This window comes from Petaurus breviceps, unplaced genomic scaffold (genome assembly GCF_028583685.1).
Source record: "Petaurus breviceps papuanus isolate PSGF00001 unplaced genomic scaffold, PetGlider_PUasm1.0 90723, whole genome shotgun sequence".
Classification (NCBI taxonomy): Eukaryota; Metazoa; Chordata; class Mammalia; order Diprotodontia; family Petauridae; genus Petaurus; species Petaurus breviceps.
The window spans coordinates 9,940,770-9,967,243 of record NW_027187323.1 but is presented as its reverse complement, the minus strand read 5'-3'; the positions used below and the strand labels follow the sequence as shown (position 1 = coordinate 9,967,243).

The following is a 26,474-nucleotide window of genomic DNA, read 5'->3' as shown; positions in this document are numbered from 1 at the left end:
TCTCCACTGACTTTCTCGAATATGAACTAGTGGTAATAAAGTTGTAAGAGACATAATGTGATGTGGTGGATAGCAATCTCCCTGGGAGTCAGGTAAACAGAGTTTCAAGTCTTACCACTGAAATACTGTGTAGCTGTGGGCATGTGTATCACCAAGGCAATATTCACAGCTTCAATAGCATGGTTCTGAATGGCAAAATATAACAGACTCTCCATATAGAACACAGAAGCAAAAAAATTTATTCAGACACCGGAAAGCCAAATCTCAACACCAGAAAACCAAATTCATCCTAGCAACAAAGAAATCTATACTCAATAACACTGCAGAGAGCAACACAATACCAAAGTCTTCCCACAAGCAAACACTCACACACCTAGCTCTCTCCTTACCTGCATCTTCTCTCCTCCCTCTGTTCTAACTGCTATGACTCCCAATTTTCTCTGGGCTCTGCTCCACCTTTCCTGCTCCACCCATTCAGAAAACTCCTCCCACTGCAGGCTCCATGAGATTACATTCGGCCTATTAAGGGTCTGGGAAGATCTTCAAATTCCCTTAGACCTATTAAGGGGTAGGGAAGATTTTCAAATTCCCATTACCATTATAGCAAATCATATAACAACAGAAAATCATCATCATCATCAGCAGCAGCAGCAGCAGCAGCAGCATCAGCATCAATAGTTAACATTTATATAGGGAGGGAAAAAAAAAGATTAAATGACTTGACCAGGGTTATACAGTTAGTAAATGTCTGAGACTGGAAATGAACTCAGGTCTTCCTGTCCTGACTCCAGTCCAGTTCCCCTATCCACTATACCACCTAACTGCCCCCAATTTGTTAATGGCATAAGCAGTCCTCTAAAATTAATGAGTAGTAGGAATTTCCTTACTGGTAATTGCACAATCTGAAGGAATTAAAGACTTAGACCTCTCCAGTCCCAACAAGGCAACACAAGCACACACACACACACACACACATACACACTAATTTGATGTTTTATAAGAATTTATTAGTAAGTTCTTCTTTGAATTTCTCATGATGAAAGTACTTTCTGAACCTAGGTTTCATCTGCTTATTGGTTGGTTCCTCCTAGAAATTCTGAGGCCCAGGCCAAAAATGTCTTCATTTCTCTCTAGACTTCATTGCTGCCTCATATCAACCTGACTTTCTTTACCATGCTAAGTGCCAGGTACCTTCTCTCACTCCTCCCCCTCTCCCCAAATCCCAATTATGTCCCTTTTCAACTCCCTTTTCTTTATTGTCTTCCTCATTAGAATGTAAACTCCTTGAAGGCAGACACTGTCTTTCTTCCTATTTCATTTGGTATTCCCTGCACTTAGTGCAAGGCACACTTAAGAAATACTTATTGACTGACTAAATGCCATTAAGGTATTTGGGGTTTAATTCAAATAAATTCATACTAAGTTATTATTTCCATTTTTCAGAAGATAGTGTTAAATAACATCCCAACAAAGACCTCCCAAGTTTTCTAAAAAATACATTTCAGAGTTTAATTACTCATAATTTCAAGTCTTCAGTTTTCTATGTTGTTATTAACCTGAGTTTCCAATATTGTTGTTTAGACCTACAGCATTTTATTAAAACTTTAGTGGAGATGAACTGCTGGTCACCCTCTTCTATGCAAAAGTATATTATGCTTGCAAACTATTTTTTAAGTCACCCCTCAGCCTTCTTTTCTATAGGACTAAGAACACTACATGTCTTAACGTTTCCTTGTATGGCTTACAAAACAACAGCACTCTCACCATCTCTGCAGTTATTCTCTGAAATCTCTCCAAATTCTTTATAGCCTTCTGTGGTTATGGAAGCCTAAAATTAGCTCAATCTTCCAGTAAATTCCTACCAGAATAATATGAGGATTGCTCTCCTATTTATGTATTCTGTCACTGTAAAGTATTTATTTCTTTATTTGTTTTATGGGCAGAATTTATTATATCTCTGAGGTTTTTGTATCATAATTGTACAATTTGCTTACTTTCAATACTCTGTCATTCTCCATAGTGTTTTGTAAGTGACATTGACATTATATTCCAAACAAGGGATGTGTTGCCTTTGGTTTTCATGTCTTTTCATAAGTACTCCTTACTAAATGCGGCCATTTCTGGGACATTCATTATAGAAATTATTTTGTCGTCTCTTTACTTTTGCCCATTTGTAATTTATTGTTTAAGTAGTACAGGTGAGAGATGATACAATTGCATGTGAGAGCTTCTTTTCATCACCCTTTCTTCTGGTGTGTTTTTTTATTTTGACCTTTGCTTCGATACTGCTCTGACTGAACAAGTGGCTAACAGCTCTGTAATGAGAGACACATAGTGAAAATAGTGCTGACTTGGAGTCAGGGGATATCTAGCTTCCAATTCTGCTTCTGTTGCCTACTAGCTGAGTGACTAGGACCATGTAGCTTGATGTTTCTGGAGCCCCAGTTTCTTCATTTGTAAACAAAGGATACTAACACCTGAAGCATTTACTTTATCGTGTTGTTATGAGGATCAAATGAGGTGACATAAAGCACCTTGTAAACTTTAAAGAAACATTTATATGTCAGATATGACTATTTGCTGTTTATTGAAAATATTTATTGAATATCTACTAGTGCTAGGCACTACAAATATGAAAGGGATATAGTGGCTTACATGCTAGTCAATTATTTCTTGTCTATCAAAATAGTTATTTTTTTTAAAAAAGATTTTTTAGTGATGCTGGTTATGTTCAATGACTTATAAAATAATTGTCTAAGAAAGTTGGAAACACTAACTTTTTAAGTAGTCCATAAAAATCCTTGATATGATCTTGATATAGTGAGGCATGTTTCAAACGTATTGGAAACATAGCTTTCACTGTTCTCCCCTTTGCCCAACCTGACTTTGAAGTTTCTAACTCTCAAAATATATGTTGACTTAGCTTGAATGACCATAAGTAATTAATAGATGCTGGTTCGATTGATTTGTCAAGGTCTTCCTAGAATTTCTCTTCTTCACATAGGTGGTACAGTGAATAGAATTCTGGGCCTGGAGATGGGAAGACTGAGTTATAATCCAGTCCTAGACACTTCACAATTATATAACCCTAGTAAAGTCACTTTAACCTCTGTTGCATGAATTTCTTCAACTGTAAAATGGACATAATGGTAGCAACTACCTCATAGAGTTGTTTTAAGGATCAAATGAGATGATATTTTAAAATCCTTTGCATGGTGCCTAGCCTATACCAGATGCTTAACAAATGCTTTCTCCCTTTCCACTTCAGTTCCTGCAATAGATATTGGTGCAAATGGTGCCATTACCATCGTGTTTATGCTCACCATGAGCATGTGAAGAACATAGGATTATAGATTTAGATCTGGTAGAGATGACCAAGTGGTCCATAAAATGACAGGCTGATGAAAGGATGAATGCATAGATGGATGGATAAATAGATGGATGGGCAACTAGATGGCACAATTTGAAAATGTGCCTGGACTAGAGTTAGGAAGATCTAAATAAAAATCTAATCTCAGACACTTACTAGTTGTATGACCCTGGACAAGTCACTTAACCTCATTTTGCTTCAGTTTCTTCATATGTGAAATGGAGATGATAATAGCACCTACCTCCTAGATTTCTTGTGAGGACCAAATGAAAAAATAATTGTAGAGCACCTGGCATAGTGTTGTTGTTCATTTGATCAGTTGTATCCAAGTCTTCATGACCCCATGGACCATAGCACATTGACCCTTTTGTCCTCCACTTTCTCCTGAAGTCTATCCAAATTAATGTTTGTTCTTTCCATGACACTATATATTCATCTTATCCTCCGTCATACTCTTCTCCTTTTGCTTCACTATTTCCCAGCATCAGTCTTTTCCAATTGTAGAGGCAAGCACCCCAAGCACGTCCTCAGGCTTTGCTGCACATACAGGTTCTTGGATCTGCTTTGATAAAGGAAAGCAACTCAAAAAGGAAAGCAACTCAAAATTAACAACCTTACTTTAATCAGTCAGACATATATCATTTACCTTGTTCAGGGGAAAAAGGTCAGCACCCCGAACTTCAAAGTATACAGGCAGAATTATCAAGACAGAAACAGATCAAGTAGACAGATTTCCAAACTGTCCAACCATTACATCCATACCCAGTCAACATCTGGGTTTCCACATCTGGGTTTTTCAAAGCCTGGTGGATCCTGGACAACGGCTTCCCAGAATACAGATCAAATCACAGAACACTTCTCAAAGTGAGCCCCCAAAACAAAGCTACACATCAGGGCTTATATAGCCTTCTCCTGGCTCAGAGAATGTAACAACCTTTTGGACCCACTGGCCAATCAAAAAGTATCTACTGAAAAACAAGCCTCCCACCCCAGGCTCCAGGTGCACTTTAGCCTAGGGGCAGGGAATATCTTTAAAATTTACATCCCCATTACATTTTTTGTTGACACCAGTTATTCCTACTGTATTTTTGCCAAGTAAGGGACATGAAAGATCTTGGGGCCGAATGTAGGGGTTATGGGATTTAAAGATCTTCCATGCCCCATTGGACTTGCTGACATAGCGGGAAGGGGTGGAGCAAGAGGAAGAGGAAGCCAAGCTAGAGTTCCTGCGGTGGCTAGCGGTGGTGGTGACTGCGGCAGCAGTAGCAGAGGCCGAGGCAGCGGCAGCGCGAAGCCCTTTTTGAGTCAGCCAGAATTTCTGCTAAGGACTCCTGCTGAGGACTGCCAGGGGCCGGAGCTGCTGGGAGTGCGCTTCCGGGACACTGGGTGGTTACTGTGAGTGGGGAGAGGAGGATCTTTGCCTGAGGTAGCCTGTTCTGTTTTAAAGGCTTGAGAATGTGGGTGCTTTCTACTTTATCTACCTGTGCCAATTTCATAACTCCTCTGATGGCTTTCACCTTCTGGTTTTGGGACTCAGTCTTTTGGTATCTTAATAAATTTTCTAGCTTATTCCCCCATATAGCAAGCATGATGTTTTTGTGATGGATAATTATATCAGCATATCTGTAATTTCCATAGGCATTGTGAATATGGCATTGCTGATACACCAATGAATCCTGTCTTCTCGATATATGACCAAAGTATTTAAGCTTCAGCTTCATTCTTTTTCCTTCCAATGAGTAGTCAGTTAATTTCTTTTTTCCTTTTTTTGCTTTATGGAGGGGGAAGGGCAGGGCAATTGGGGTTAAGTGACTTTTCCAAGGTCACATGGGTAGTAAGTGTTGTGTCTGAGGCCAGATTTGAACTCAGGTCCTCCGTACTCTAGGACCAGTGCTCTATTCACCTAGATGTCCCCCCAGAGTTAATTTCTTTAAGTATTGACTAATTTGATTTCTTTGTTGTCCAGAAGTCTTCTCTAGCACCACAATTTGAAAATGTTGATTCTGCAGTGCTCGGCTTTCCTGATAGTCCAACTCTCAAAGCCATACATTACTACTAGAAAAACCATGGACCCTTGTCAGCAAAGTGATATCTCCATTTTTTAGTAAGATGTCCAAGTTTTCCATACCTTCTTTAATTTCATGACTATAGTCATCAATTTCAGTGATCTTTGAACCCGAGAATATATGGCTATGAGTGTTGGACCATCAGGAAAGTTGAGCACTACAGAACTGACATTTTCCAATTGTGGTGCTAGAGAAGACTTTTGGTATTTAATGCCATAATCTTAGTTTTTTTTATATTAAATTTCATGCCGGCTTTTACATTCTCTTCTTTGGCATCAGTGATTGGAACATAAACTTGTAGTATTGTGATGTTGCAGAGTTGGCTTGGATTTGAATAGATATCATTGTAATTTTTGAGATTATATCCCAGTACTGCCTTTCTCACCATTTTTTTTTTACTATGAGAGCTACTTCATTTCTTCGAAAGAATTTTTGCCCAGTAGTAGATGTAATGCACAGAATGCACAAAGTGAGCATTATGTAAATGTTAGCTTGTACTAATAGTAGTAGTAGTAGTGCTAGTAGTAGTAGTTGTTGTGGTTGTAGTATCACAGTCATTATTATTATGAATAGGCCATTTATTAATTTCTCACTATGTGCCAGGGTCTGTGCTAAGCCCTCACAATACAAATGGAAGCAAATCTTCCAAAGAGCTTACATTCAAGTGGGAAAAAGACAACATCTAAAAGAAGCCTTAAAGGAAGGGAAAGAAAGGTACACACAAAGTACTAAGGCTTCTGGTGAAGAAGTGAAGAAGTCCAGAGAGTTAGAAAGGGAAGTGGGAGTGAAATGACAATGTTCTGGGCACTTCATAAAATGGTGGTTCAGGCAAGGGACTTGCCTTTCTATTCACATCTCAGACATTCCCATGAGTGGCAAATTAATGGGGCTAGAGGGGCTAGTTTCATCAGACTGCCTAACACAATCAGGAGAAACTTAGGTGTTCCAGTTCATTTAGAGCGAGAATGCTAAGTTATGTGGCTCACTTTCTTCACTCATATATTGTCATTCCATTCCAACTCAATCTGTTGGTCATTGGACAAAGATCTCACATTAAGAATAACATTAGGTTTCTACCAGGGCAGAGTCAAGATGGTGGAGTAGAAGCAGGACCTCCCCACTGCTCCACCTTCCACCTTCCCCAATCCATGTAAAAAGGGGAATTTAAACAAACTTTGGTACTGCAGAACCCACAAAATGACACAGAGAAGCTAATCTCCTGCTGAGGCCAGTCCAGCAGGCTGTCAGGAATCGGCCAGCACAGTGCTCTGGGAACCCAGCCCAGCCCCACACACGGCTTTAACCCCAGGGCGGGTCTGACCAGCCACCAGCCAGAGGGACTCCAGATCAGCAGCAGCTGTGGACTTTTCCAAATTTATCAACACAGATTCGAAGGGCAAAGTGAGAGGTCAGTGCAGTCTGGATTTTGGGACCCAGTAAGTGGGAGTGCATGGCTTTTGCCTCTGGGGTGAGAAACCCCTAAGAAGCCCAGAAAAGCCAGGCAGCGCCACATGGCAGCTTCAGCTCCTGGCCTGATTTTATCTGGATTGCAGTCTAGGGTGGAGGTCCTTGGGTGTGTGACCAGCTTGCCAGAGCATGGAGAGACCTCAGAAAGGGCACCCATCTAATACCAACAGCAGCTGAGAAAACCCCAGCATTTGGGACAAAAGCTCCCCTGTCTGGTGACAGAGTCCTACTGTGGCAGAAAGCCCAGGGATCAAGTGACTGAGGGGCGACATGGCCAGGCAAAAGAAACAAAGCAGACAGAAGATTCCAACATTAGACTCCTATTTGGGGGACAAAAAGGAGCAAAGCATGGAACAGGAGGAAGACAGTGAAGTCAGAACTCCTGCACCAAAAGCTTCAACGGAAAATGCAAGCTGGTTACAGGCCATAGAGGACCTTAAGAAGCAGATAAGAGAAGTGGAGGAAAAATTGGGAAGAGAAATGAGAACAATGCAAGAAAATTATGAAATGAGAGTCAACAGGCTGACTGAGGAAAATAACACCTTAAAAAAAACAGACTAACTCAAATGGCAAAAGAGGCTCAAAAAGGCAATGAGGAGAAGAATGCCTTAAAAAGCCGAATTTGCCAGATGGAAAAAGAATCTCAAAAGGTCATGGAGGAGAATCATTGCTTCAGAATTAGATTGGAGCAAATGGAAGCTAATGACTTTATGAGAAATTAAGATGCTGTTAAACAGATCCAAACAAATGCAAGAATAGAAGGCAATGTGAAATATCTCATGGGAAAAACCACTGACCTGGAAAATAGATCCTGGACAGATAATTTAAAAATTATTAGACTACTGGAAAGCCATGATCAAAGTAAAAATCTAGAAATCATCATCCAGGAAGTTCTCAAAGAAAACTGCCCTGATGTTTTAGAACCAGAGGGCAAAATAGAGGTTGAAAGAATACACCTATCACCTCCTGAAAAAGATCCCCAAAAGAAAACTCCTAGGAATATTATAGCCAGGTTCTGGAATTCCCAGATTAAGGAAAGAATATTACAAGCAGCCAGGAAGAAACAATTTGAATATTGTGCAAACACAATCAGGATAACCCAGGATCTGGCAGCTTCTACACTGAGGGATCGAAGGGCTTGGAATATGATATTCTGGAGGACAAAGGATTAAAACCAAAAGTCACTTACCCAGCAAAACTGAGTATTATGTTTCAGGAGAAAATATGGTCATTCAGTGGAATAGAGGACTTTCAAGCATTCTTGATGAAAAATCAAGAGTTGAATAGAAAATTTGACATTCAGATACAAGAAGCATGAGAAGGTAAACAGGGAAAAGAAATCATAAGGAACTTATCAAAGTTGAAATATTGACTTTCCTTCATGGAAAAACAATAATTGTAACTGATGAAACTTTTCTCAGTAGTTGAAGGGAATAGAAATATATATATATATATATATATATGAGAGTATATGGGCATATGAATACATATGTGAATGTGTGTATATATGTTTACAGGTATACATAGATAGAGGGCACAGAACCAATTTAACAGGAAGGGATGATACTTAAAAGGTGAAATTAAGAGGTGAGAGAGGCATATAATGAGAGGACATGGGGAGAGACAGAATGGAGTAAACTATGTCATATAGAAGAGGCAAGGGAAAATGGTTGCAATGGAGGGGAAGAATAGGAGGGCAAGGGGGAATGGGTCAACCTTGTTCCCATTGATTTTGGCTTGAGGAGGGAGTGAAGTGCACACTGAATAGGGTATCTCATCCTCCAGGAGAGTAGGAGGAGAGGAAGAGGAGAGGGGGCATGATGGAAGGGGCACAGGCTTGGAGGGAGGGAGGTTGGAAAAACCCACTTTTGAAAAGGGATGGGATCAGGGTGGAGAATAGAACAAGAGGGAGGTGGGATGGGAGGGATGTAAATATAGCCAGTCTTTTACAATATATCTACTATGTTATTGTTTTGCATTAGCCACACATGTACAACCTATACTGAACTGTTTGTCTTCCCAGTAAGAGTGGGTGAAAAGGGAGGAAGGGAATGAATCTGGAATTCAAAATTTTAAAATCAAATATTCAAATATATACTATTATTAATAGTTTTATATGTAATTGGGAAATAAGACATCCAGGCACTGGGGCATAGAGATCTACTGGAAAAGTCGAAAGGGGTATGGGAGAAAATATGGGAGAGAGCAGATTGGAGGAATGGATATCCTGTGGGATAGTGGGTAGGGGGGAAACGGGGGGAAAATTTGTAACTCAAAATCTGGCAGAAGTGAGTGATATAAATCAGAAGTTAATAAAGCACTTAAAAATTTTATACTACCAATAAACAAATGAAATCCTAAAAAAAAAGAATAACATTAGGTTAATCAATGTTTATAGCTGGTCTAAGAACTTTGACATTTAGCATCATTTGCATGCTCTTTTGCTATTCTGTAGTTCTCCTTGGATAAGTGAAGGGGGCCATACAAAGGAATTCTATACTTTGTTTCATGAATGACCAAATACATGGGTCAAATACAAAATCAAAGACATTTGACATACAGCAGTCAATCTTCTGGCTATAAGCCTTTCTTATCCTTGGATAACAGACAGTAAGCAGTCTATTGCTAGGTAAGAACCACAACTTTCTAGTCTTGATAAGCCATGATTTTATGACTTTTATGATGATCGTGGTGTGACAACAAACTATCCCTGATTATCCCAGTGTTATTGATAAACAAAGCTTGAAAGAGGAGAACAAAATATAATTAGATGGAACAGATCTACTCATAGTATAATAGGAACCCATTCTCACTGATGATGGGAGAAATTTTGTTGATGAAACTACTTCTATTCCTCTGTTTTCTGTTTTCATGGAAATTTATTCGTTGTTATTTACCAAAAACTTCTGTATATCTTCTGGATTTATTTACAGCAAGAATTTCAGTAAAAATGTAGTTCATTTCAGTATTCTGTCAACATGTTAGTGATTAGACAAATCTCACATTAAGGTTTTTGGACTCTATCACTTCAATAGTAGCAAGGTGGTACAGTAGAAAGAGCACCAGACCTAGAGTCAGGAAGACCTGAGTTCAAATCCATTCTCAGGCACTTAGTAGCTGTGTCACCCTGAGCAAGTAACTTACGGTAACTGTTTGCTTCAGTTTCTTCTTCTATAAAATGAGCTGGAGAGTAATTGCCCATCCACACAAGTATCCTTGCAAAAAAAAAAACCTAAATGGGGTCACAAATAGTTGGACACTACTGAAAAATGACTCAACAATGGCTTGACTTAATGAAATGCATAAAGTAGTGATATGTACTTGAAATAGCACAATTCTAAAAGGGCTTGGGTGTTGATTTACAAGGCATTTCATAAAAGAGAATCTTCCAAAAGAATGGAAACTCCATAAAGGATATTAAACTCCTAATTCCCTCATTATCCTTCCTCCCCCTAAAAAAGATAACTGAGAAACTGTGAACTTTTCCTAGCTGTTAACCCACATATTTACTTGTTCATCTCTTCAAAATTTTTATGAAAATAGCCTCAGCATGCATAAATGGCATTCATGATGAAAACATTAACATGCAGACTTTTTCAGAGCTTTTTTATTGCAGGTCATACCTTCACAGTCATCTTTTTGAGTAAGAGGGTAGTGAATATAATATTCTGCTATTTATTGTTTATTTACAAGTTTGGGGTTAATCTACACAGTTTTAAAAGCTATACTTATATAAGTTGTTTCCCACACATATTTCTCTGTTTCCCTATAAAGCAAGTGGGCTCTGGTCTGTAAGTGGGGAACCCATTTGGGATTTGGGTAACACCTAGAGGAATTCATGACCTGCCTTGATCTGCCCCATCAAGGCTTGAGGGGATTTGGGAGAGTGTACAAGCTGGAATGCTGTGCCTGTCTTGTTTGACCCCATCAAGACACGGGTAGTTGCCCCTCCCTCTTCTGATGGCTTCTGTGAGAAGGATAATTAGGGGAAGCTGTAGGAATTGGTCTTCCCATTATCAGCAACCCTCTTAAGAAGACTAGAGTAGAATAAGGTATCATTATTAACTCCTCCAAAGCTGTCTTCCTGTCCTTCCTGTCTGACCAGATCAAAAGTGAACATGTTAGAGACTGGAGTCCAAAAACTCCAGGCCCCCCCTGCATTATTTGTGAAACATATTTAAAGACAAGGAAAGACTATTACTGTAGGCAGATGATTACAAGACAAACTATAGACCTGTTGTATTTGTGAAGTACTGATTTATCAACAGAAAAGTACTGATCCCTTTATATCATTTTAAGAGGCTGAAACAGGTGAATAACTGCAGCTGGGTAGGTATCTGAACATCTTCCCACTCTCATGAGGGTATTTTCAATTTGTCACCAGTGTGGTGACCTATAGGAAGGCAGTGAGGGGAGAAATTTGATGAGTGTGTGCCTTCTTCCAGATATCTTTTGGATGGTGGTACCCAACCTGGTATAAGAGCTCAATTCAGCAGAAGGGAGCATCTCTAGTAACATGATGACTCAGAAATACTCTATACTACATTCTACAAAGAAATACTCCCTCTCCTTAACCTAAAGGTGTATGAGAGCCCTAGATATGACAGAGGAATAAAGCATAGGGATCTTTGTTCACATAAATTTTCACCAATGCTGTGGAAGATTTCTTATACAGAGTTCAGATTGAGGAAAGATTCTTTCTTCTAAATAGTTTCTATTGATAGTTTTTGTTTTTATACCGCCTCAATTTCACCTTCTAATTCCTTCAGTTTTATACTGCCTATTGGGTGTAGGCAGTCTTTAACCACAGGTGTTACTCAGTTAAAAATGAGGTCAGAGTACTGTAGGTATATCTAACCTCTGATCAGGGCTGCATCATTAGCAAATCCTTACTATCCCTTAGCTTTCCATTGGTGAAAGTTCTGTTTCTCTATTACAATGCTTAAGACTAATCATGAAACTCAAAATCCATATCTTACTTATAATGGTGAATCAATAATGTTATTTTAACTTATGGAAGATAGCCCTTACTAAATGCCAGGCACTGAACTAAGTGCTTTATAATCATTATTTCATTTGATCCATACAACAACACTGGGAGGAAGATGCTAGTGTCTAGAAGATTTTATTAAATGCATTATCTTTCATATATTAACCTCAACATTGAATGCTACTATTTCACATTCACTCCTTCAGCTCTCATTCTAAGTGACAAATGTGCTGTTATGGTCCTCAAACTTTACATTTAACCCAAAACCTCTATTGAGCTCACACTTCCAAAACCACTCTCCCAAAAATCCCATCAGTTTATAAGAGCAATGAAGTTACTTCCTCATAGATGATCCTTAGTTCTTCACATAATTGCAAACATTGGCTTCCCCTTGCAACCTGTTCTGTGTTATAGAAGGATATGTTTGGCAATGGGATATACTCACATCCCTCTTTTGCCCACAATGTTTCAAGTTCCTGATACATGCCTATTATGACAACTATTTTCTAAAAGGAACATTAGCTTTGGAGTCATGGGTCCTGAGTTCAAGTCAGAGCTCTTAAACTTACTACTTGTGTGATTCAGTGCAAGATATTTCACTCCTGTATATCTCAGTTTCCTCAGATGAAAAATTAAGTGTTTGATTTAGATAATTCCCCATGTCCTTTTCATATTCTAGGTATGAGACTATATTAGAAAAGTAAAGGTCACAGAGGTATGACTTACTCTTTTTTTTTTGGTTTTTAGAGGGCAATTGGGGTTAAGTGACTTGCCCAAAATCACATGGATAGTAAGTGTGTCAAGTGTCTGAGGCCGGATTTGAACTCAGGTCCTCCTGACTCCAGAGCCAGTGCTCAATAATATTTACTGTGCCACCTAGCTGCCCCTGACTTACTCTAAGTAAACATAATTGAAAATTAAATTGTAAAAAAACATTATGGAATGATTATTAATTGTTTTTTTAAAAAGCTTTATAAAAATAAATGGTTATAAGATTTCTTTTAAATGGCAAATACTTCTAGTATATGTAAAGATTTAGTGATTTAGTTTACAAAAAGTGAATTTATAGCATAGTTTTAATTTTCTCAAATGATGAAAACCTATGCTTACTCAGTGAAGTTGACTAAATGAGGATGTGTGTGTGTTGTGGTAGGTGGAGAGAGGAGGAGAGGGAAAAGGAGAAGAAAAGGAGAGAGAGAGAGAGAGAGAGAGAGAGAGAGAGAGAGAGAGAGAGAGAGAGAGAGACAGAATGTAAATTATACCTTAGAGTAAATGAATTGTTGAGGGGGCTTAACATTTCTTAGAATTAGTGAATTTAAAAGCTCAATAATGGTACAGGGGGAATATAAAAGGTTGATTTCATAAAATAATATATCTAAAAGTGGAAGGGAACAAAGATTTATGTAGTACCTAATATGTGCCAGGCACTGTGCAAAACACCTTACAAATATCATCTCATTTGATCCTCACACTAATACTTGCAGGTGCTATTATTGTCCCCATTTTACCTTGAAAGAAGCTGAGGCGGTCAGAGGTTTAATGACTTACCCAAGGTCACACAGTATAAGTCTAATGCCACATTTTTACTCTGGTGCTTCTGACTTGAGGCCTAGTTCTCTGCATGACCTACCTGGAATAATAATGTAACATATTCCAGATGAGGAAAGTGGGAGAATCAGAAAGATCAAGTTTAATAAAGGTCTTTTTATTAGTCTAAAACTCTTTTTGCAAGACCACAGTTCATCATATCTAGACAATAAGATTCTAAAACTTATCAGTTCTTCTGATCACTGCATCAGTGTTATTAATAGTGCATATGAGTGGGAGGGTAGTCAGAATTAGTGAAAAAGAAGGATACCAAGATGCCATAATTTCACTCATTCCTTCATCTTTGTTTTTTATTGCATGGAAACTCAGAAATCATCTTAAGTATTATTCTTAATTATGTGTTGTGAAAATAAGATTAAGTTGACATCCCTAAAAATTGAATTTTCACTAGAAACATGATAAGGTATGTGTACATACATGTATATAATATATTAATATGTCATGATGCTAGGAACAACACTATACTATTCAACTGGTAGCAGAAAACTCTTGAGCTTTAGAATGTGTCCTCTTCTGTTTTGTTTTTGTTTTTTGCTTTTTGGAGAGAGGAAGGTAGGGCAATTGGGGTTAAGTGATTGCCCAAGGTCACACATCTAATTTTGTGTGTGTGTGTGTGTGTGTGTGTGAGAAGTGTCTGAGGCTGGATTTGAACTCACATCCTCCTGACTCCAGAGCCAGTGATCTATGCACTGCACCACCTAGTCACCCCTATGTCTCCTCTTTTTTTTAAAACATTTTATTCATGTTTAATTTTGTTTATAGAAAACTGGGCAGAAACCAGAATGTTTGGATTTGTGTGGAGCACATATTGAATGGACCAAAGAAAAATCAAGCAGAAAAAATGTCTTTCAGGTAAGTGTATTGCGAATACTCAATAGTGTCCACTTTTATGAATATGAAGTCTTTTGGGGAAAATTCTAGGTAGTTTAAAAGTTTTAGTAACTATAAATTATTTGAGTAAAGACTGCTTATTTTGGTAGTTTTAAAGTCTTCTTTTGTTGTTGGTGGTTCCATTTTTAGGGCTTCTTAATGAATAAAAGCTCTGGCAACTGAATCCTATCACAACACTAAGGGTGTGTTGATTTGTTGATTAATGTTCTGTGTGCATTCAATTGGTTTTTGCAAGTTAGTATGTAATTATTTGGGGTTTATGCTCAGATTTCTTGACCTAGAGAGCCTTAAGAAATAGAAAGTTCTCAAGATGCTAAGACAAGTTGAGCTCCAACTGTGTATGGTTACCTTGTTGTTGTTATGGTTGTTTTTCCAAATTGCTGCTTATAGTTGTGATTTTCTTTGTGTGTTCACTGGTGGGAGATGGTAAGATAAAAGGGACCCAGAATTCCTAATGAGGATATTTATGTCTACATTTTAGAAACTTGCATTCAACAGAAAATAAGCAACTTTGTTTATATGGAATATATACATGTGTATGTGTGTATGCAATGTCCAAAGTTAATCACTTGGAAAGATAAAATTCTCAATTTTGAAGATTTGTGTATTGTCAAATTCTGGGAATGGAGTAATTAATGATACTAAAATATTACTGCTTTTATGCAGAATATCATCATTCGTCATCTTAACATTATGTGTGATTGTTATATCCTCTCTACCCTCACCTCCACCTCTAAGTGAAATGCAGTCATCTCTGAGAACAGGATCTGTTTTGCAATTTGTCTTTATATACCATGGACCTAATATAGTACTTTGCATATTGTAGGTGTATAATAAATGCCAGTTCTTGTTGAATTAATAGTCATACTTGGGGATGCAAAGACTGTGTGATTACATATGTAGGACCTGCTGGAATTAGGCATTTTGTTATCTCTATGTGAGGAAGCAGATTGCCATAGCCAAATAATTCATCACCAAGAGGCCAGACTTATGATAATTAGTTTCTCTCTGAACTTGGATAGGTTGGTCCTGGAAAAGTCAACATGGGTGTTGCTAGATCTGGCTTTGAAGCCCTTCAGCTGTAAAATTTGGCAGAATTTGCACTCCCCAGGATAGCCTTCTAAAATCCAGAGTCAAATTTAGACCAGGATGGGGCATTGGAGTAAGTCTTTGTGGAGAACTAGAGAAAGGCTTCTAGTATGTGGAGTGAAGCACCTATGAAAAATTTAAGGGTGTTCAACAATAATCATGAGGCATGAGAGGAAATATGCAACTTATACTCTTTATAGGTGATTATATATATATATGTATATATATATAAATAGAGAGAGATGATTATAGATATATTTGACTGTATTGGAATAAAGAATGTTTTATACTAATTAGTAAACAATTAGCATACTAAGGAAAACGTTCTACATTTTAGTACCCTGTGACTGTGTTCTTCTTCACATCAAACATATTTGTTCTTATTTTAAATTTGACTTCATCCCTCTATTATCAACTCATCTATATGAGGTTTACTTGAAAATTTGACCTATTCTTCCTTACTATGGCATTAAGGTGTAAGAAGTTTAGACTGAAAAACATGCACTCTGAACCCTTTTAGGATCCATGAGAGAATAAATCTTCTTGTTCTTGCTATTTTTTTTGGGGGGAAGAAGCTTAAAATCAGTGCAATATGCATATTTTCTTCATTTATTTTGTTTACATTTGTTTTATTATCTGCATTACTATATTGTAAACTTACTGAGGATAGGGACAAGGTCTTAATAAATGCCTGTTGGTTGATTGATCTTTATATCCTGCACAGTACCTAACATAGTGTTTTACAATTAATAGGTGCTCAGTTAAGGTTTATTGAATGAATTAATGAATGGACAAATGACCATGTATTGTAAGAGTTAACCCTTAAAAATTAGTATATAGGATTTTTGCAAATGTCTGGACTCTGGTCCTATTCAATATAAATTTTGTATAATCCATTTCACATATTATTGGGGTGGATTGCTCCATTTTTTTCTTACACTAAAAACACATGAACACAATAGATTAAATAAAAGTCAGTAATGCCCATCTATTGATAGAGAATATAAAATGAAGTCTTTTGAGAGGCATATTATAAAGAGCATTCATAGTCCTGTTAACTGAAAGAAAAAAAAAGGATCTAGAAGGATTTGCCAGAGAGCTAAATCTAGATGACTTACATCAATATTTGATTAGATACATTAGCTGGCCTCCTTCAAATGATCAGAATAAACACGATTATATCTCAAAAACATGGTATTAAAGCATTGTTGTGTGTTTTTAATGTGTGTGTATGTGTATGTGAGTGTGTGTGCGCGCACACACCCATGGATTTCATTACCTACAGAATAATAAAGTGTTTGTTCCTGGCTGAAATAAGACCATGATGACTTCAGCTGATATGTGACATTAGAAATAGCTTTAGAATTCCAAGTTTGAATTAGGCTTGGTGTTCAATCTGAGGCTATGAATTATAGATTACAGATAGCAAATGACTATTGAGATTTTTGGTTCAAGAAAAATCAAAGAAGCAAAATTAGAAGTAATTTTAAATTTAGAAATCTATCTTGAAAAAGCAGATGGATTACCAATTATATACCACCGTAATTAGAGTGAATGTAGGGAAATGGAACAGGAAATTAATAGGGAAAATCATTGTCTGTGTAAGATGTGCTTGAAAAACTCAGAAGCGCCCATGTGCTATACTAAACTGTGAGGCATTTCCTGCATTTGCATATATTGTTGGGTCACATGAATTTCTATGTTCCTAGTGTTTGTTCAAAGAGTAAGTATTTAGGCTTGTGCCTCCTTTACCATCAAAGTTTCGTCAAAGTTTAAATGTGCATTTGATATTTCTTAAAATAGTTGGGAGTAGTGCAAGAGCGATAACATTAATTAAGTATTAATGTATAGCCATTGAACAATCCTGAATAAATCATATTGATAGCCACAGGGCTGATTTCAGAGAATCCTATAGCTTATCAAAGAGCAAAAATGATTCTTCTTCATTGATATTATTTCATACAAAAATAGAATATTTATCAAAATGTTTAAGTATCTGAGCAGTAGGTTCCACATATTTGATTAATTTAATTCCACAAATATTTATTTAATACCCATTATGTCTAAGACACTGTGGTAGATATTGTGGGGGCAACAATGATTTTGCCCTCAAGAGACTTACATTTTAATAGGAGAGAAAATTCACTTAAGAAAATAACTATATTACAAAATAGAAATGATTACTCAATTCAACTTAACAAATGTTCTTTGAGGATCTATTATGTTTATGGTATTGTACTTTCCAAGGTTTTGCAGATACAAATTAAAAATAATGTGGCCTCTGTCCTCACCGAGATAGATACTACATTTATAAAAAGTATGACATCAGATATAATGTGATGGCGGTGAAAGAACAAGACAAAGTGCTATTTGAGGAGAGAGTTAGCACTTTGACCTGAAAGGGAGAAAAGGAAGGAGTCACAAGAAGCTTCCTGGAGAGGGGAGTATATAAGAAAAGAGGCTAATAATAAAGTGAAATGAAGATTGAGGAACTTGCAGTAATTTTTCCTTTTTAAATGTGAATTTGTGTGCTTGTATTGTGTGCGACAAATTTTAAGGTTACAATAGGCAAGCTAATTTCTTAGCTAAATAAGAGTTATTTTGTTGTTGTTGTTGTTGTTGTTTTTAACTTTTGTTTAAGTCTGCTTTCGTCGTGACCAAAAAGAAATGTGATGCATTGAAAAATGCCAAAGACACCATTTAGCAAGAGTGATTTGCAGTGAAGTGCTCAACCAGTTTCCCTGGTTAACGAATGTGATACACTAAGTTTTCATCAGAGGAGGGGTGTATAAAAAGATTTGTGTTTGAATCACATGCTTTAAACATTCTTGCTAAGTGCTAGTTTGCTCTTTGTTGTTTAGCCTGAAATTTAAAGCACTGAGGATTAAAAGGATTACAACATAATCTTAAATAATCCTGAATGTCATTTACAGAGAGACAGTTGTAATAACTAAATAAAACCATGTTAAGGGATGGCAGTATTGTCAGGCTGTATTTGAAACTGAAGCACTACCCCTACCACCTTCTTCACTCTTCTATCCTGGTGTGATCAGGCATTTTATAATTCTCTGGAAGGGAATTACAACTAGGAAGTAAGACAAAGCAAAAGGAACGGTGGCTGATGTAAGATTTAAAGGTAAATGGGTATTCTACCCCCCCCCAACCCAACCACTGCCCAGAAATGGGTATGGAATTTGGCTTTCCTTAATTTTTTTTAAAAAGGGGGCCCCTGAAATCAGCTTGCTTCCTGGTCCTTTGACTCTTTGGCATAGAATTATGGGGAAGCATGTGAAGCTACTATAAAATCTCTGTCCTGGGAAGTGAAATAAATCTGAATGTCTGAAATTTTTGAGTCAAAGGCTAAAGCAGCCTTCTCCTAAGTGGTTTTCTCACCTTCTAGAAAATCATCTTTCCCACTTGTGCTACCATTGCCTTTAGACAGCTAGGAGGCACATTGGATAGAGCACAGACCATAGAGTCAGGAAGATCTGTATTCAAATTTGATCTAGGACACTTACCAATTAGTGATCAGTCTATGGCCCCAAACTTGTACTTCTCCAGAAATCAAGGTCTCTCTTGGGGAAGAGTTGGGGAAGGAAATGTTAGTCATATGTATTCATGCTTCCTTGGGAGACATATTTTATGTGGCTCTAGATGAATACATGTAACCTATACAGAACAACAGGACTCCCACACCACTAACTACTTATCCATATATAGGTTATAGGAGATATATAAATTAAATACAAACATATAAGGGTAACTTTTGAGTAGAAAACACTAATGGAGGCAATGGAGGTGATTAAGAAAGGCCACTCTCAGTTAGGTGGCCCTTATTCTGAGTTTTGAAGGATACCTGACTCAGTGGAGTCTGTGAACACTGTCACAATGTCTCTCTGGGAATGGTTAGAGTTACTCAGAATTGGGTAGAAAGCTGCTATGAAGGAAGCCACCATCATTTCAGTTGCACAAATGAAACCTCTAGGTCCCTAAGCAATAATAATATGAATAACAATAAGGGAAAAATCATGAACTATCATATGATATTTGAAACTTAATTTATTTTCAATAATCATTGCTCTAATCTTCATAATTATTGATCTTATAATAATAGTTGCTATTTATATAGCACTTTAAGATGTCTGCAATGTATTTTATAAATATTATTTTATCCTCACAACAGAGGAAGGTAGGTACTGGTATGATCATCATTTTTACAGATGAGGAAATTAAGGTTGAAAAAGGCTAAACTGCTTGTGTCTGAGACTGTATCTGGACCTAAACTATAGAATAGTTTCAGAGCTCCCCCAGTAGATTTAATTCCTACATGTTTATATATATATATATATAGATATATAGATAGATAGATAGATAGATGTATGTATGTATATATATATACATATGTTTATCATTTCTTTTATACCTTTACATAGACTACACTAAAATATCATATGCCCTTTTTTTCACTGATGGGTATTACCTTGGATCATGATTTGATGGCTGGGCCAGATGTACATTTGTTTTCACTTCATATTTTGAGAAATATTTTAGTTTCTTAATTTTAATTAATTTAATAACACCTGAGAAATCATCATTTCAAATAAAAAGGAAACCTATTAGTGTTATGGTTTTATCCATTTCCTTTACTTAGCAGTGATCATTTAAAATAAACCTGAGGTTTTTTTTAAATCATTTTTTCTTTAATTCTTTAATACTTAATGTTAGGGTAAATGCAAATACGGAATCTTCATATTCATAATCGCATTTAATTTAAGTATGTAAAGTTGGCTTTGCTTTAGAGAAACACAGTATTTGAGAAGACATGAAAGTAAACCAGAATAAAGAAATATCAATGCCTGATCTCCAGTTGCTATTTTTTTTCACTCTTCCAAGCGGTCCAAATCTTTTTATTGATCTATCATCTCTTATTCAATGTGCTTGAGTGCAAAGAACACTGTGTTATCTGCCAGGAGATATGAGTTTAAGTCAGGACTAGGATTATTTTTTTAAATCTTAGAACAAGAAATATCTAGTTAGGAAGGGGGTGTATGCTCATGCTCAAGGATAAGGTCACTTCAATGCTGGTGGTTAGAGCTGAGTGCAAGAAGAAAAGATTACCCTGAGTGCAGCCCCTCTGGGAAGGAAAAGTACCAGAGGAAGGTTCTATGAGGAGCCTCTAACTTTTCTACCCTGGGTAAAATCCCTTGTCTTATTTATGGCTCTGTTTCTAGTCTGGGTTGTGTAGCGTCATACCTGGCAAGTTACTTCTCAATGTCACCATTTGTAGAATGAAGAATGGCTAGACCTACCTCACAGATTTCCAAGATAAAATGGGTCAATGTATGTGAAAGTACTTTAAAAAACAGAAAGAAAAATAGAATGGAAATGCACTTATTAAGTGATTACCATTTGCTAAGTCTTGTACTAAGCATTAGGAATACAAATAAAAAAGTCAAACATTCCCTGTCCTCAAAGATCTCACATTCCAGTTGGAGGAGAGAATACACTAGAGTGTATCCTCTCACCTGTAGTTTGGATGGAATGATCCAGAGGGCCTCTGGGTGCTGCAGGAAGGAAGATGACAATGCCTGGGTAACTGGAGAACCTAGCTACAGATGCAAGTGATAAATCCCAGAGGTCTGTAGGACCCAATGATGGGTCAGATGACAAGGCCTAGAGGCTTCTGTCTTATCAGAATAATTATATAGTTGGCAACTCTCTGCTTATCCAAGCAGCGTGATCAGCCATGCCCATCCCTCGGCCAAAAATCTGGCCCCACAATGTTTGGCAAGGGACTTCTGGTGGAATTTGAGCAAAAGACAACCAAGAGCATCAGAGAAGAAGGATTCTTTTTCTGTCCTCAAGGGTCTGGATTTGGGGGCTACTATGGGTCAGGGTTCTGAGTTCTGTATAATGAAATGTATTATTATTTCCTACATTCAACCACACATCACTATTATTTTTTCAGCCCTGAAAGGGGCTTGGCAAGCCCTCATACCAGAGGTGACTAGTTCTACTGGAACACCCCATAGCGTGCTCATCCACCTTCACCCAACTCTCACCTGTGGCTCCAAGGAGCTGTAGCATGGGCACTGGCCATACCTTGTTAAATTGTCTCAGCAGACTGGCTAAACCAAGTTGAGGTTAAGTGAGAGGCTTCAAATCAATTGATGTGTTAGGGGGGTGTCTACCCCAAGCATGTGAAGACTTCCTCTGATAGAATGGCCAGATAAGAACAATTTGTTCCAATGGATACAAAGGTCACTGAAGCAGGCTCTGTAGAGTGCTTAGAGCTTGGTCCGGTATTGAAGATGCCAAAGTCATCCAGTGCATCTTGGGTCATCTCCTGTTGTCTTGGCTTTTGTCCTTTCACTGGACTTCTATGACTCAGGAAGAGAGAGTGAAGCTGGCGACTTTGTACACCTCTGCCTCACTTAAATGTCTTCACCTGTAATTCAAGACATCATCCATGATATCATTGTTTTTCTTCAAAAATGAAAGACAAAAACAACATAACTTTCTTCTCCCTGGGGAATTTCCAGAAATATAATTCAAAATATCTTTTGGCCCTGAAGAATAAAGCCCACCTAGCTACAAAATTACCATGCCTTATTTGCCCCTGGCCTCCCCCACACACACACACACACAATGAGCAAATATATTCAGATAAAATTTTTCCAAAGTGATACCTGGCTAATTCTGTATTCAAAAACTTTACTTAAACATTTAAAATAGTCTGTTTTGTGTAAGGGGTATTGCCTCTTTGAGAAATATGGTCAGACTGAAGATACACTCTCAAGCTATTGCTGGAGAAGCAATAAAGTCTATCAGCTACCAAGGAATATTATATTACTTTCTAATTGTACCAGAGTCCCCTACTTTGGTGGTGAGTCAGAAAAAAAGGGGGAATCCATTTCATTCTTATGCTGAGGTATCAGAGCAGTAGTTCTTTCTGACTAAGGAACAACAGACATGCAGGGTTTTGTGTTTGAGTGTTATTCTTATTTAAATAAATTATCACCAAATAGAGGAAACTGAAGGGACTTTGGAACTGTATTTGTTTAGCCCCATCAATATGAGGAAACCGAGACTCAGAGATGAGAAATGTCATGCCCAAAGTTATAAAGCTAGTAAGGTGAGGAGTCAGGATTTGAGCCCTGATCTTCCTTATTTCCTTCCTTTGATTGTTTCACTTTTTTTGTCATGATCTTTAATTTCAATCATATGTGAAGAAAAGAAATTCTAACAGGAAGGAGCATGAAAAATATGACTGAGGTCCTTCTTGTACCAATCGCCTAGTCAGGTACTGAAGAAAAGTCACAGCTGTAAAGGCACTGGTAATGAGCGAGTAGTTGCCCAGTTGCTTTGACACTAAGTCATTAGGAAGGTGATTTAAAAAAAATAAATAAAATCTAGGGGCAGCTAGGTGGCACAATGAATAGAGCACTGGCTCTGGAGCCAGCAGGACTTGTGTTCAAATTCAGCCTCAGATACTTAACACTTACTAGTTGTGTGACCTTGGACAAGTCACTTAACCCCAACTGCCCTGCCTTCCCCCCTCCAAAAAAAGACAAAAAAATCTAAAATATAGAGGGAGAAATATTAAGTATTAGTGTTAAAGGTATCAAGTTATACCACAGGTAAGTATTTCACAGGGTCATAGAGTTAGACTTGGAAGGCACTTTAAAAGTCAACCAATTCACTCCCCCCCCCCTTCTTGTACAGATAAAGAAAATGAGGCCCAAGTGACTTTGCCAAGGTCACACAATTACTAAGTGACAGAGACAAGATTTGAGCCCTTGTCTTCTCACTGCATGTGCAGTGACTCTTTCCAATGAGGCATTGTTTCCCCTCCCTGAAAAAATGTCATCGTAAAACTAACAATTTGTTAAGAATATGTCCAGTTGTTCTCATAACACATAAGGAAGATGTAGAAAATCTGAAGTAATGAAATTGTAAGAGTTTGAGCAAAGGTCCTCATCTATTCTTTTGTAAAAAAAGAAAAAAAATGAAAAAAAGACCAAAAAAATGGCCTCCAGTAGAACATAAAATCCTCAAAAAGACAATTTTGTTTTTGTCTTTGTTTCTCCAGTCCCTTGCACAGTCTGATACATAATGTTAATATTTTGAATAAATGTTTGTTAAATTAAATTGAATTAAATGTCTTGCATTTTTGACCACCTGATGAAGTGCCGCTGCCATCTGGTGACTCTATACCTATATTTCAAGCTCACTTTTTTTGGAGAGGAGAATAAGCCCTTTTGGAAGCTGAATTGGCAAGTCTGAAGTAATGAAATGAAATGTTGCATAAAGCTTTTCTTTAAAATATTAGAGGTAATAAGAACAAGTATGGAGGCTGATCAAGCTTCCTTTCGGTCCTCTGAGTAGTTTGGGAGGAATGCCATTGGTACATGGGAAGGTTTTCATATAAATAATTCCATCATTTCATTAATTTCTAAAATATATGTTATTGCAGTGTTTTAATTACTTTTTAGAAATGCTAGAAAAAAGAGATTAATATGCTATTAGTGGAGATTGACAATGCAAGCATCAGTAAATAATCTTCCCAGTATCTACTATGAAAATACTTTTATTTCCTAGTATTTAAAAGATGTCAATAGACATAAGCAAGCTTATTTAAATTTTCTAAGATAGCTAAAAGGCATGCATGTTCCCTCCTATAAGTAACTCAGGTCATTACTTATTCTTCCTGAACATATAATAACTGTGTTGGCAGCTTGGTGACTCAGGGGATAGAGCCTGGACTCAGGGTATTGAATTCAAATTCAGCCTCAGACACTTGCTAGCTGGCTGTACTTGGGCAAGTCACTTAACCTCTATCTTAGTTCCTTCAACTATAAAATGGGGATTGTGATAGCATCTGCCTCTCAAGATTACTAGTAATATTATCTACCTCTCAGGGTTACTGTGAAAATCAAGTGGTACAATATTTGTAAAAAGCTCCTAGAACCGTGCCTGGCTTATGGTATTGTTATTTTTTTAAACTTATTTCCTATCTAGAGAGTTAGAAGTTCCATATTATCTTTCTTTCCTAGAAGAGAGCACTGTACACTTTTTTCCTTCCCTTCCCTTCTCTCCCCTTCCTTCCCTTTTTCCTTTCTCTTTTCCTTTCTTCTGGTTTGTAGGAGTTACCTATGAAATGAACTAGTGATTTTCTTGTGGGTTTGTACTAAGTTAAATACACAGAGTTGCCATTTAAATAAAAAGTTGATGATATTCAGGTAGCGCCTGCAGGACATGTTCTTTGAAGTTTTTGTTGTTGCTCCCCCCAGAGCAGGCACAGACATCCATTCCACATGCACTCGTACCTAAGGCAGGCATTTCTGGTACGTACATGCAGGCTCAGGGCACATTCAGGCGATCAGTCCAACCAATAGTCCGGCATTTATTCAGTGCTGAATACTGCCATGCTCTGTGCTAAACAGTGGGAATACAAAAAAGGCAAAAGCCAATCCCTGCTGCCAGAGTTCGCAGTCTGAAGGGGGAGACAAGATGCAAACAATCATGTATGAACAAGCCACAGACAGGATAAAGGGGAGATGGCCAATGGAGGAATTAAGCAGGACTCGGCAAAGGCTTCTTTTAGAAACTGAGATTTAAATGAAGGAAGCCAGGAAAGCCAGGAGACTAACAGAAGAGAGACAATTGCAGTCAGGAGGAAAACCTAGTGAAAATGTCTGGAGTTTATTTACCTGACTCACAGGAGCCAATCTAGGGACCTTTGCAGGTCTGACCAACTAACAAATGGCACAACAGTGGACCTTATGGGGTGGAATTGATATTTCTCAAGAAAGTCTTCTTTTTCTAACACTGCCCATAAAAAATGAAGTGAAATCCACAGCATAAAGAAATACTTTGAAGACCTGTTGCTAACACTAGAAGACAAACATTCAAGATGCACATACCTTCTTATTTTTTTAACCAATGCTATTCATATTTTTATTTAAGTGTAACTATCTATTTCATTCCTGACATGATTTTTATAATGAATAGACTTTCTCCAGAAACAAAAAGGGGGGAGGGGAGAGTAATATTTGCGTTTTAAAACTGTTTTTTTTAAAATAGTTAGGACGTATAATCAGTATTGCATTTATTCTTGTCCATAGGAATAAAACAAAACAAAATAAAATCTAGTAATTTTAGATAGAGAAGAATCACTGGAAGATACATGGCTGAAGCTATTCAGTTTTAGAAATGTAAAGTAATGAGGCTGGATCTGAAGGCAAGAGAAGGAGAATATATGTGGAGTGTTTATATGCTACAAATCACTGAGCGGGAAAGAAATCTGTGGGCAGTGGTGAGTAAACTCTAAAATCTCAGTGCAGGGCTTAAAACAGTAAGAGGAAAACAACAGAATAAACACACATATAAACAATGACTGGAACCGAAAGCAGAAAAGCTCTAACTCTAAGATGAAAGGAAGATGCTGTCACTTGTAAAGCAAATGCTGGAGTGCTATTCACAGACCCTGCCACTTTACTGGCAAAGTATGCTCTGGTAAATGGGGAGGTGAAAAAAGGTGACAGACAAGGATGTGGAATGATGGCGGTCACTTGAGTATTCCAGGTATTTGAAGGCTTGATGCTTACTTAGTCTTAGCAAAAGAGGAAACTGAAAGGTGACCCCTGATAGACAAAGGCCTGCCCAGATGTTAGAAAGAAATAGGTGGACTGAGGAGTCTTGAACTGTTTTCAGATCACAAATCAGTGTGTTGTTGACTTGAGCCCAGGCGAGTACAAACAATCCAGGAGTTCTGTCAGATTTCTTTACGATAGAGGGCTGTTAACTTCTTGGCGCTGGCAATTTTACCAGCAATTGGCCTTACATCCCATTAGCAGTGATAGGAGAAATGTCCCAAACCCTTACTCCCTGGGTGTCTATATACAATTGGAACAATTGCATGTGCCAAAATAACAGCCATTTGTACAGACTGCTTTATGAAGGAGAGAAACAGATGCTGTGAATTCTAAGA

At 37.5% G+C, this 26,474-nt stretch overlaps 1 protein-coding gene across 1 annotated transcript in view; it reads left to right on the top strand.

Annotated features, from left to right (window-relative positions):
• Positions 1-26,474, top strand: part of ARHGAP15 (Rho GTPase activating protein 15) — an 859,970-nt gene that overhangs the window by 159,129 nt on the left and 674,367 nt on the right. Inside the window, exon 6 of the mRNA XM_069066760.1 lies at positions 14,264-14,353. Coding sequence (XP_068922861.1) covers positions 14,264-14,353 — 90 coding nt within the window. The remainder of the gene's footprint in view (positions 1-14,263; positions 14,354-26,474) is intronic.